At 44.6% G+C, this 13,001-nt stretch overlaps 1 protein-coding gene and 1 long non-coding RNA gene across 3 annotated transcripts in view; one reads left to right on the top strand and one right to left on the bottom strand.

The window, feature by feature from the left end:
• Positions 1 to 1,400, bottom strand: part of XPO4 (exportin 4) — an 84,688-nt gene extending 83,288 nt beyond the window's left edge. The window contains exon 1 of the mRNA XM_076328114.1: positions 1,323 to 1,400. Coding sequence (XP_076184229.1) covers positions 1,323 to 1,400 — 78 coding nt within the window. The remainder of the gene's footprint in view (positions 1 to 1,322) is intronic.
• A 349-nt stretch (positions 1,401 to 1,749) lies between these two features.
• On the top strand, positions 1,750 to 12,247 carry LOC143155515 (uncharacterized). Of its 2 annotated transcripts, none has more exons than XR_012994430.1 (4): positions 1,750 to 1,810; positions 2,678 to 2,767; positions 2,935 to 2,998; positions 11,534 to 12,247. It is a non-coding gene; the product is annotated as an uncharacterized LOC143155515 (long non-coding RNA). The 2 variants fall into 2 exon arrangements; XR_012994431.1 differs by lacking the exon at positions 11,534 to 12,247 and adding an exon at positions 6,470 to 6,526.
• The last annotated feature ends 754 nt before the right edge of the window (positions 12,248 to 13,001 follow it).

The following is a 13,001-nucleotide window of genomic DNA, read 5'->3' as shown; positions in this document are numbered from 1 at the left end:
GAAGTTTTTTTCTAAACGGATTAGTGCTTTTTGCTAAGCTATCCACCTTTACTTTCCTGTTTGGAAACATAGTCAACGTTTTTCAGGCTTTGATTTCACAAGGAGTAACATACAAGCATTTTGATGAGGACACCCAGTAAAGCTAATTGCCTGTCACTTTAAAGTCAGGCCACTTCAGCTAGACATTAAACTCACAGTCAGTCTCTGGTCATTGATCAATTACCAGTACAAGGCAAACTTACCTACTATTTGCTTGGTTCTTTTGAAACCCCTTTAATATTGACAACTTACAAACTTTATTTCTGTTGGAATCACATTTGGTAAGATAAATTTTGTGGGGAAGGCTTTAAGCTAGCCATTTTTAGAAGATCTGCAAGTAAGACCTGTAAACGACACAGGACAATATACAGCTTTTCATTCAAAGGAACAAAAAACTTTTACAAGGATGTGTGACTAGGATGTTTTAACATCAACAGTCGCTACAGCCATCGAGTTCCACCGCAATTCTGATCTTTGCCGTGCGGACTTTCTTTTCCATGCAATCGTGGAAAATAATACACAACCCATTCACAGTCAGCACGAACAGTTAACTGGTAATAAAAAGATCAGGGCGCGAAGCACCACTGATCGCTTTGCTCGAACGCAGCAGCACCGTGCGCCTCCGGCCGCTCCGTGCTCCTCCACTGAAAGGAAAACTCTGGAAACGAGCGGCGCTCAGCCCGCGGTTCGCGGCACTTCTGCGGTCGCCTCCACGCTGCCGACGGTGCCCCATTGCCCGCGTTGGGCCGGTGACCGGACACAACCTCCCACCGCCCCGCCGCTGCCGCGGGAGGCGCCCCGGGGGCCCCGGCCCCCGCCGCCGGGAGGGAGAGTTGCTCACCGGCAACTTCGGCGCGGGTTACCGCGGTGGACAATGGCGGTGCGGAGGCTCGGGGCGTGGGGGTACGGGACGGGACACCCCGCCGGGGCGGGGAGCTCGGGCAGCCTGCCCGGGGCGGCGGAGAGCGGGCGGCACATGGAGGACCAGCGCGCCGCGCGCGGCGGGGGCCGAGCCCGGCTACGGGGTGACAGGGACGAGCCGGCGCGGCGGCGGCCGCCCGCGGAGGGGGAGGCCGGCCGGGGAGCGGGAGGGGGCGGGGAGGGGGCGGCGAAGGCGCCGCGCCCCGGCGGGCTGCGCCCCGAGCCCCTCGCCTGAGGGGCGAGGGCGGCGGGAGGCTCCGCGGGCGGCGGGAGCCGAGGCGGGGAGGGGGGAGGGGGCCGGCGCGGGCGCCCCCGCCGCGAGGCGCCGCTCCGGGCGCGGCGCGTGCCGCCGCCCGCCTCACCATCAGCACTTTGGCCGCGTTCTCCAGCTGGGCGATCACCTCGGGGGCCCCCCCCGCCGCCGCGGCCGCCGCCATCATGGTCTCTCTTCAATGACGCGCCATGCGCTGCATTCTGGGACGAGGCGGCCGCGCAGCCAATCCCGGGCGCGGCGCGGCGCGGCCCGGCCCCGGCGCGGAGGCGAAGCGGCGGCGCCGCCGTAGCGTGAGCGCCGAGCCGTCAGCCAGGGGGGCCGCGCGGCGCCGCCGGAGACAGCCCCCACCCCTGTGCGCCGCGCACCTTCCTCCCCTCCCTCCCCCCCGCCCGCCTCCGGGGCGGGCCCCGCGCACGCGGCGGGACCTGCGGAGCCCCGGGGCGGGGCCCGCCGCCGCCCGCCGCCGGTTGGAGGCCGCCGCACCTGCCGGGGCCCGCGTGTGGGCGGAGGAGCGCTGCAAGGCCTCCCGGGCGGCTCAGGGAAAACTGGCTGAGGTGGTAGCGTCGGGAGGGCAGGGTGAGGCCGGAGCGTGAGCCTTGTTTGGGTGCTGGCCGGTTCGGTCGCGTTTCCTAGTGCGTACCGGCGAAGTCGGGCGTTGGTGAGACCGCGGGCGTTAGCTGCATGCGGTGTCTTGTGTTTAGGGGTGCTTGCAGATTTTTAGTGGGATGAGAAGGACTGGTTTTTAAAATGCAGCTTAGAAAGTGGTGGGGAGTGGAGAAGGTGGCTGGCGTCTTTCCAAATGGAACTGCTTAATGGCAGACAAAAAAAAAACCAGCCAAGGTTTAAAACGGATCTAAAATGCATTTTTTTCCACATAACTCCATCTGGAGCTCACTTCACGTTATTGGATGTGAGTTACAAGACAGCGTCACCTCTGAAAAATACGCTGGAGAGAACATTGTTGTACACCTGTAGGAGCGAAAGGACTCTGGGATTGTGCCTTCACTGGCATTTCATTTTGGTTTAGGAGTTTGCCTTTTAAACAAATCTAATGGTTTCCACTTCAGTTTGCACACTGGAGCAGACTTGGAGCTTTGATACTTTTAGATGAAACTAAATTGGAAGATCTGCAACTGCCAAGGAGTATTCAGTGCATAGGACCAGGCTAGATCTCCTTCAGAGTAAGTCCCTCACAGTGTGGACTACTGAGCAGCATTGGCTATTTTGTTCCCCAGATACTTCTAGACCACTCTACTCTTAACAGCAGTCAGGTGTTTCCAACCATGTATCTCCCAACCTTGAGAAGACATTATCTGACCTCTCGTGCTGAACTTACGCAAAGTTTGGAACACATCACCTAACTGAGCAGGCTGATAGAGGAGTCTTGAATGCTCACGGACTGTTCACATAAACTGAGTGTAAATGTGCAATGTTTCCATGCAGGTGATACAATGTAATAGCCAAAGGCAGAAGAAAGGATCAAGGAAGTGGGATGACAGCAAGAAATACAACTTTCCTATTCAAAAGAAGAATGCAAGTATTTTTCTCCCAAGAAATGACAGCTTTCAATGCTGAAGGGGGCATGGCAGTGCTCACTACTAGACAAGATTAGAAGTAGCAATAGAACCATGTAAAAGATTGATTTTGTGGTTTACCTAGGAGGTAATGTAATTCATGCTAAAACATTAAATGTATTTCAGGGTAACGTTCAACTACACAGTTGAAGAATGTGGGGAGATCAGCAGGGCTGCACTGAAAGGAGAGGTGAGTATCAGGAAAACTGAACCAACGGTCAGAGATGGAGGAGTTCGAAGGTATTGGAAGTGTGACAACACACTTAAGTCCTGAAGTGTGTTTATTGGGCAAACAGTGCGATGTATAATGAGTCTTACTCTAAAGAACAGCAAAACAAGAGCTAAAGACTTAGAAGTTTGTGTACAAGAGGTAATGTCAAAAAAACCTGAAGTGTATGAAAAAAGCTTTTTTAAAGAATTCTGTGTTCAGTAAAGGACTACTTCAGTTGAGTATTTCTGTACTTGTAGCTTGTATTCAAAATGAGATTCTTCAACAACTTCTTCAGCATGCTCAAAGGTCCTTCATTCTCCTTGTGTGTTCAGCAGCACGCTTGAATAGCCATGGGAGCAATAGAAATAGAATAGTATTGTTTAGGTTGGGGGGCTCAAGAGGTCTCTAGACCAACCTTCTGCTTCTTTAGCCTTCTGACCAAGTTGCTTAGGGCTTTGTCCAGCAGGGTCTTGAAAACCTCCAAGAATGGAAAGTGCACAACTTGTCTGGGCAACCTGTGCCAATACTTGATTGTTGTCACAGTGAAAGTTTTTCCCCTTAATCAGAACCTCCACATGTGACTATTGCCTTTCATCCTGCTGCCATGCACCTCAGTAGGGAGTTTTGCTCCATTTTCTTGATAATCTCAGGTACTGGAAGGAAGCTCTTGGGTTCCCCTTCAAGCCTTCTGACTGAACCCAGTTCCATCAGCCTCTCCTCACAGGGCATGTGCTCCTACCCCGTCACCATCTTGATTGCCCTCAGCTGCACCCACTGCAATTTGTCAACTTCTTTCTCATACTGGCGGGCCCAAAGTGTGATGTGGTTTTCCAGACATGATCTAACAAGTGCTGAGTAAAGAGGACTAGTAATTCTCTTGATCTACTGGCTTCACACCTGGAAAAACAACCTAGTATGTCTTTTATAAAGGTAGCTTTGCTCACTGCTGTGGCGTTCTGCTCACTTGTGTTTGGCTTGGTATTGGTCAGGGCCAAGTAAAGTGCATGACTGGGCCTTAATTGCCCTCACACCCTCACCTGGGACTTTAGCATGTGCAGTACTGTAGGTTTACATGTGCCAAGTCCTGTTTCCTGTTGTCTTGGCTTATCAGTTGGCCTTCCTGGATGGACCTATGTAATATATAGCCTTGTCTCCAACCCTTTCTCCTGCATGGACCTTGTCTCTGACTCTGTCTTCTGCTGTTCCTGGCTGGACTTTCTGGCTGGACACTGGACCTGGCTCATCATCTCGACTTGTCTTGGACTCTCAAGAGGACCTGTCACCAACCCAGCCCTGACCAAATCCTATGGAACTGCACCCTGGTTGGTGAGGGCACTGCCCTGCCTGTCCTGTGGTCAGCCTCGGTTCCCAGCTTATCCGCCCTCATGGAGTGGCCCTGCTCTTGTTGTCCGTGACACAGTCCACCAGGACCTCCAGGTTCATTTTTCGGTCAGTCCTCAGTCTATACCGCTGTGTTGGTTATTCCATCTCAGGTAAGGTGTGACACCTTAGGATCCATCCATCAGTTCCCTGAATAGGCATAGTGGTTTGACTAATCTGTATCTTTCCCTTCTCCCCCTAAAGTTGTCTGTCTATTTGAGCATACTTAAAAGTAGCATGTTCATTAAATCCACTCTTTTTTCACAAATGTATACAATACGTGCAGACAAAATCTTGCATTTTACCATATCATCATCAGGTGCATCTTGCCCTCATTTCCAGTGGAAGGACTGAGTGGAGTAATCTGCAGTAAAAATGAACATGTTCAAGTAGTCACATTTTCTCTCAGCTATATTACAATCTTAATGTTCTCTTGGCTAGTCTTAGAAAAGCTGATTGTTCGTTTATCTTGTCAGAGTGAATGCTGAAGCTATTTCTGCTGTTGGCTAAAAAAGATGCATCACATTCTTCCTTAACGCTTCCCTCTTTTGTGGTGTTAATACTCTTAAAATAGTTCAAAGCTTTTGGACTCGCTGCCAGAAAGAGTGTTGTCAAGTAGTGGAGCCTGCGCTTCCTGCTCTAGCAGTCCTTCTCTAGCTTGTGTTCTTCCACAGCTGAAAACATCCAATTAGTGCCAGTTTTGGCTAAAGATTAAAATGTTAAGGAAAATGAGCCAACAGCTGGTAGTAAAACAGTCATGGATTAGGTTTTTTGTTTTGGTTTGGTTTAAATGTGTGTTAATCAGACAGTCCTATGCACGCACACAATAACACTAGGAAAGATCTGTTGTAGTCAGGAGCATCTGACAAAGTCTAAGGCAAGGAAATAGAAGTGACTGAGCAGTAAGTTAGATGAGATAAGGAAATCAAAGTCAGTAGGGAAGTGGATCACTAGTATGAAAGCACAATGACAATTGCGAGCTTGCAAGGGGCAAGCTTTGGAGGAATTAATCTTTCATCATTGGTTAGGTAGAAGCTTTTGAAACCATCTTCTCCTGTCAGGACGTGCATCTTGATTTATTTCCTATTCTTGATTTCCTGGTGTTCTTAAGACTGTTTCCCTAATGCATTCAAGAGATCTCTTCCCACGTAGCCTCCACTTATTTTTTCAGTAGACCTCATTTCTCTGCCCAGGACGTCCAGTTTGTGTTCTTTCCCAGGCACCTTTTTCCTAACATCTACCTTCACTGGCTGGATTTCTGCAACAAATCCTGCAATAAATTACAAATAAATTCTGCAGTAAATTCCTGCAATACTTTCTGATTTATTGCTGGCTTTTCACCAGCCCCTAGCAGAAGTCTGTTCAGAGTAGTGGCTCCAGTACTAGCTGTTGCAGTTGTGGTAGTCTGTGATGCTCGTCTCCAGTGACACAGGAGATCTCCCAACAGTGTGAACTACTTGACAGGGTCACTTCAAACAATTCTGCTTGATTCCTTCAGACACCCTGGCTAGATTTCTGTACAAATGGCTTCAGTCAAGTCACATAGGCACATTAGTCACTGTTCCCCTCTTGAGGAAAAGCTTCTGCCAAAATTATTGTAAGCAAGTCTGGTAGCACCGCCCAGTGCTGTTGGTCAGTACTTCCTACTATGAGCCCAGTTCTGCATTGCCTTTGAAGTTGGGCAAAGTTTAAAATTTTGGGAATATAGGTTTCTGTGGAAGGTATCTGTTACAAGCTTAGAGAATACATACACTTGGGCTAAAATGGTAGTTGCTTCTGAGAACAAAGCCAGGGAAAAATAAAGTTGAAAGATTGAATTGAGACTTTTGCAGAAAGCCACTTTTTTTGGAAAATGGGTTTAAAGTTTGAGAAAGAGCAAAATTTTGATTGGAAAGTGTCTCTTCCCATACCTGATAATCAGTTTCTGTTTGGCCACATTTGAACTAATAAACTGAGAAGGCTTATACATACTTGATTTGATAAAGCACATGCAGCCTGCAGATTTCCCTTCTCAATGACAATTCATCTTAATGTTCACAGAGGATGTCAGAACAATCTTTTCCCTCACAGCTCTCACGCGTGACTGGACTGCACATGTCATCCTCCAGAGCATGCCCCGGCCCCTCACAGCTTTTGCTTCTGGCTGAAGTCTCTGCAATCACCATCCATTACTCCCTTACTCCTGCTTTCCTTCAGGATGCAGAGAATGGTACTCTTCCTGTTATTCCCCAAAGTCTTTTTCATGAATAAATTAAGATCCAACTCTAAATCAGAGGTCTGTGAGAGAAGCAGCTTGTCCGTAGTAGGAACCTTACCTTTCTTGTTGAGGAAATGCAGGATGAATGAAAATGATTAAGAAGATTCTAGGAATTATGGGACAGTACCTGTCTTTGCCCATTCTTGCATTGCTCTGGTGAGGGGCTTAAACCAGGCTTCATATTTTTGCTGTGTGTCTTATTTTATGGATCTTGACTTGATTTCTGGTGTCTATTTGTAGCAGCACTGAAGGTCTACAGCTGCAAGTAAAGACAATGTGAGCTTCATTGGAGTAATTAAAAATAAACTTATTTGGTATCTGAAGAAGAGTTCCTTCAGGTTGTCCACACTCTGAAGTAGACATTGGCTCTTCAGTTTATTTCTTACAAAGCAACAGTACACAATGCTGCAAAGCTAGATTAGTCATTCAAGTAATTAATTTCAAGTTCCCAGTTTTGTTAAGAATGGAGTTTGACTAGGAATGGAATGTGTTGTAAGTGAGGTTAACTGGGAAGAGGTATCTACATTGGGGTAGATACGATTGACACCAGGAGGCAAAATGTCAGTAGAAGAAAAAAATGTAGGCTAGGTGGACAGAGTTACTAGATCTAGACTTTTGGCATCTTGTGACACTTATTCCTGTATTTGAAGCTGACATAGTAAGAGCTTAAGCATTGTTTAAAACAAGTGAGCGAATTAATTGTTTTACAGGAAACCCGCTGTATTTGGTTTTGTATCTGCTTATGTTCCGTTTCTTCCTGGCTCTGCTTGTCTAGCAACCACTGTGTCGGTTAGCACTTCAGTGTACCGAGAAAGGGGGAGCTGAACATAACAGTCACTAAGTTTAGCTATTTTGACCTTCAGAGTTGTCTTTAGGATTTATGACTGGTTGACCAGAACATGTTGCTTACAATTCACACTTGGAAGTTTATCAGCAATAACTTACACTAAGTATTTGGAAAACATGTATGCTTTCCTTCACACAGCCTCTGTGCTGCCTCTGCCATGGTCTTCTGGGGTATTTGGGAACACTTTACCAGTACACTAAATTGCAGGACGATAGCTTAAGCTAGCCTGTTTCATCTTGTCTATAACAAACACTTAAAAATCTTCATGCAGCAGATATCTATGTTCAAGCACACAAAACACCAACTCAGATTGCCAGCTTACTGCCTCTTTCATCTCAAGACTGTTGTGAAGGCAAAGTTGCCAACCTAAAAGGGATCAATGCAGCACCAGTGTATTTTAGGCTACTGTCTCTAGACACTTACTTGTTTCATGTAAGTGTCATTCACTCAAGATTAAGTCATTCTTTTGATTAGCATAGGCTACAGTACTGATGCTTTAGTCTCTCCTCTGAAATTGTTCTGTTCTGACCGTGCTCTAAAGATGCCTGCAAAGGGCTTCCTACTCGTAATAGTTTATTCCCAAGGCCTTTTGCTTAGGAGGTGGCTTTTCCTTCCTCTCAGTAGCTTACAAGCCACAGCCAAGTTCTCACTGGTCCTGCATAAAAAGTGAGGACCTAAGTGGAAGTCCTCAGCAAGACCCTTAGGTAAGCCTTACCGGCTTAGTGCTAGGGGAATTCATGGGCCTGATCTGGATGTCTGACGCTCCCTGTGTGTTACATAGGTACAGAAGAGTGGGGTTTGGAGAAGCTGATAGGTGAAACATCTGTGCTAGCTCATGGAAGAAGGTGCTAAGGAAGCCTTTGGAGCTTAAAACACACACACATGCATGCATGCACTTTTTTACTTGTAGTATTTGGGAATGCTGCTATACTACTTTGAAGGTTTTCCCTTAAGCAGCTCTGACACAAGCTGAAAACTTTTGCCTGAAAGTTTTCTTCCTGGCTGCAGAAATACCGTGGAGTAATTGCAGGTTGGTTCATCATCTATCCATTTCCTATTTTGAAGGCAGTCAGGGGAAAGCAAGCTAATAATTCAGCTGAGCTGTCCTCTGTACAATTGCCATAGGTGTGTACCATGTAAAGAAATCAATTGCAATAGAGAAAGAAAGGTCCAGTAGTTAGTTGGACAGGCTATCTAAAGGTGGTTAACTTCTGAAGTCACAGCAGAAATACACAACAGGACTCATCATTTAGTTTCTCTGTATTTCTGTTCCATATACAGAAGAGGCAAGTAGTAGAAAGCAACTGCCCTGCCAGTTACAGATTGTCTAATAGCTGGGGGTACACAGACAGAACGGTCATTACATAGAACCAATCTGCTGCTTCAGCTTGAGTCTATAGCCTACACAAGCTCCCTGAAAACCAAATGAGTACAGTGCTTATCCGAGCTTATCCTAGGGATGAGGAGATTTTTCAGCTTTGGCGGTTCCGGAGTAAACTAGGATTTTCAAAGGATTTCTTTCTCCCCTTCCTTGAGTTGCATGGATAGAAATAACAGTGTGCCTTAGAAGGAGATTCCTGGGTGATGGGTTAGTAAGAACTGTGGGCATCACTCTTTACCTGCCGTGTTTCCAGGGTGGATAACCACTATCACCGTGGTTTTGAACCGATGAAAGGCTTGCCTCTGTTTTGCACCTCGCTGCTGGCTCCTGCAACACACTGCAACACTGCACTGTTAGAAATGAACTTTTCTGTTAGTCTGAGGTGGATTTGACTGTTTTATTGAAAAAAATTAGTATTAATTTTCCTGGTGTGTTGAGACATTAGAAAGATCCTTTAGCAGCTCCAGTTGTACCAGATAGTCCAAACATTTGCTAGCCTTGTTGCTAGCCTCAGAGATTAGTCCTGACCATCTGGATAGTTGGTATGACCAGATCTATGACAGCCTAATGAAGTCAACCAGGGAAAAAAGTTGTATATCATCTATGAGAGGAACATGATAAATGAGAAGTGCCTTACAGTTCTAAGTTTAAGCCCCTCACATTGCAGAGTCACGTGCAGCCATGCATAAGCTAATAGTGTCTAAGGTGACTTAAGTTTCTTGTTCTCACATCTCTTATCATCACAGCTATTCCTGAGTTTGACTTTTCAGTTATAAATCTTTCTGAGTTCCAGCTTATTTACTTTCACTCTATTTGCTGCTAGCTTGCTGGCACAGGAATAGATACTGTTCTTTATCCCAATTAGATTTTCTTCCTTCCTTGTGTTTATTCTAGGTATATTTAGAAAGTTATGTTGCCCTTATTCTTAATTTTGTAAGTTCATATAGAATTGGAAGAGTTTTCTTCCCATATACATGAGTTCCTTCCCATAAATAGTGCTTCTCCTGTTCTAGCACAAGTTGATCTATCTCAAAAAATGATCACCAGAATGGTGATACTCCAGACTACATTTTACAAGGGCATTGCTTTTTCTGTTGGAAAAGCTCTGTTGGAAATGCATAGACCAAAGTTGTAAAATTGCCTCCACTAGTTTCACATCTACATCATTTTAGTGGCTTAGTCACCCCAAAATCACCTGATACACATACATACATTACAGCAGGAATTTTAGGGTGTTAATCTCAGAAGTCTTACAGTAAAAAAACTTCATGCTGTTTCTATTATTCCATGCGTCAAAGTAATTTAGTTCTTCCTTTTACCGTACTTTTAATAATCTTTTATGGAATGTGCCTGAATACTATTTGCAAATTTCATTAACATGCTCTACTTTTTGTTCTCAAGCCATTTGTAAAAGTATTAAAATTGGGCCTATTTATAGGTTTTCCAGCCCTCAACATGCCCCTTTGCAATGCAGTCTATGTGGCTGAAATACCATCTCTGTTTTTCATCATCAGTCCCTCAGGGACTTACATGCAGATTGTCTTAGTGCTAGAATCAACTCCGTGTAGGGCAATTCATATAAACAACTAAAGAGAAGTTCCTAATCCTTCTAATAAATTCAGAACAGAAATTCCATTTTTCTCCATCTTGCAGGAGGGCCTTGGAAGTCTCAAGCAGCTGTAGAAAAAATTTTAGATTAACCACTCTTTCCAAAGTTAGACCCCCATCCCATTTATGTACCCAACTTGAGTTATTTACTCAGCCCTTCCTAGTGGGAGCTCTCTGAGACCTCCCCAGCCGGCCCCTCCATCAGCAGTGAGAGCCCTGATCTTGTTTTGCTTTCTCTGGTTTGAGGTTTGGCAGGGTAGCAAGTGGGTACCTTGGTGGCCAACTCTGTGATTTTAGCTGAAGAAACTGGTCAGCTAATCCTTTTACTGCCACTCTACCTCTGGTATGTCAGCATGGGGGAACCAGGGAATAGATCTTTCAAGCTGTTTTTCCTAGGTTAGGTTTTTCTTTGGTCCCCCAGGCTTGGTGTTCTAGTTCTGGGAGGTTGATGGACAAGTCTCAGCTTCCCTCTGGTTTTCCAGGGGGGTATTGCAAGATCACAGTTTTTCCCCTAGATACCTCACGTTATTCCAGTCAGGGGTTTTCCCCTGGAAGTTGCCAAACAGTCCTGGGTGACTGCTACTGTTTGCTTGCCATTTATATGTTTCAGGTGCTGTCCACCCTTTTGATCAGTCCAGCTAGGGTACACTTACTCCACTGCTGAGACACTAGACCTACTTCATGGCTACTGTAAGCTGCCACTGACAAGAAAATGGGAGGAAAGTTACTAATGGATTGCTCTTTATGGCTCTAGAAGCTTTCAGTCAAGATCCTCTCCTCCCATTTTCTTTCCAATACAATCCATTCTAGTTTTCTCTCTGATAGTTTCCATTCTAACAATCTTAAGCATCTCTAGTTTAACTAATAGTTTTCTGTGGAACAATGGAACAACATTTTTGAAATCCAGAAAAATTAATCTGGAATAAAATAATGGTTTAACTCTGTAGTTTTTTTGGTTCTTCAAAGTAAATGCATAGGTACATAAGCATTCCCATTCGCGATTAGACCTTATATAGATCTAATAGTATACCTTCTATCTAGAGGTGGTGAGAATGAAATGCTGAAGAGGAAGATGGAAGTAAATGGAACAGCTGGCAGTTACGGACTCGTATATCCTCAGTGTATGAGGACATCTTTAATGGTTGAAGATAGACCTGGAATAAGCTATCCTTTCCAAAGACAGAAGACATTTTAGTATTAACTTTGGGGTGTAGAAATATACAACAGCACTTGTGAACTTTTACTATCCTTGCACATAGTTAATCCTTTTGTGTTTCTTAAATTTTTGTCCTCAGAAACTTGCTTAGAGTTGTGCTACATCATAACCTGTGTGCAAATACGTTTCCTGTTATTAGTGCAACGTGTAGACTCCCTCAAAAATGCCCCTTCTCATTTTGCTCTTTTCACCTCCATCAAAAATGAAAAATTTGAGTGAGGATATGGAACTGGATGAAAGGTGCCACGTGGAGATACTCCACAGATTTGTTTAATATTATTATATATTCCCTGACCAGTGTAAGATTTTACATGCTTTCATGGCTATGCAGCATGTTTACCAGAGGTATTCAATAAGCTGCCTATGTTCATGCACAGGTGCTTTTCTTGAGCTGATCAAATTAAGTTAGTCCCTTTGAAGGTGTATGGATAGTTTACATCTTTGTCTCTAGTGTTTATTATATTGGTTTTGCCACTATTGAATTTTCATTTGATACCATGTTGTCCATTCATATATTCTTATTAAATTTCTCTTAAGTACTATGGCCTAGGCCTGTTTTTTTTTTTTAAATAATTAATTTACTTGTACAATCTGCAGATTTTTTATTTAATATTTCCCCTTCCAGATGGTAATATCTCAAACAATAATGAAATTAATGCACAACCTTGAAGCACCTGTTCATAATTTTTATCAGTTACAGCATAAATCTCTTTAAGGTTTTTGTATTTTTAACCATTTCCTTTTTATTATATTATTTGAATTCTCATTTCAGGGCCACTTAATTTCTTAAACAGTCTCCCAAAAGACTAAATAAATACAAATTACCTCTCCCTTTTCCATCATTTTAACACAATATTTAAGGCTATGAGATTGCTGGAACATGATTGTCTTGTACAGAAACCATGCTAGTCGAACATTAGCATAACATCTCATTATTTTCTAGGCATTTTTGCATTCTCTCTAAGTATCATTTCGACAAATTTGTCAGATGATACCTATAAAAGTTTTATTGATCTATGCTTTTCAAGATCCAACCTGGAGTTATTTCACAAAGCAGGTACAATCATGGCCAACCCCTTAACCCGTTAGCGCTACAGCTCATTTGGGAGATACATTCACATAATGGCTGCGGTTAAAGATGAGTACTTTGAGCGGTATGGATATGAAGATTTTATGAGCCAATGCACCATCAGAATGTGCTTTACCTCCTCGAGGCCATCACAGCTTTCTCGTGTCAGGACTTCCCTGTCTTCTTTCCCAGTTAGTAGAGTATTAAAGGAAAGCATATTAAAA

Source organism: Aptenodytes patagonicus, chromosome 1 (assembly GCF_965638725.1).
Source record: "Aptenodytes patagonicus chromosome 1, bAptPat1.pri.cur, whole genome shotgun sequence".
Lineage (NCBI taxonomy): Eukaryota > Metazoa > Chordata > Aves > Sphenisciformes > Spheniscidae > Aptenodytes > Aptenodytes patagonicus.
This window is presented reverse-complemented; position numbering and strand designations above follow the sequence as displayed.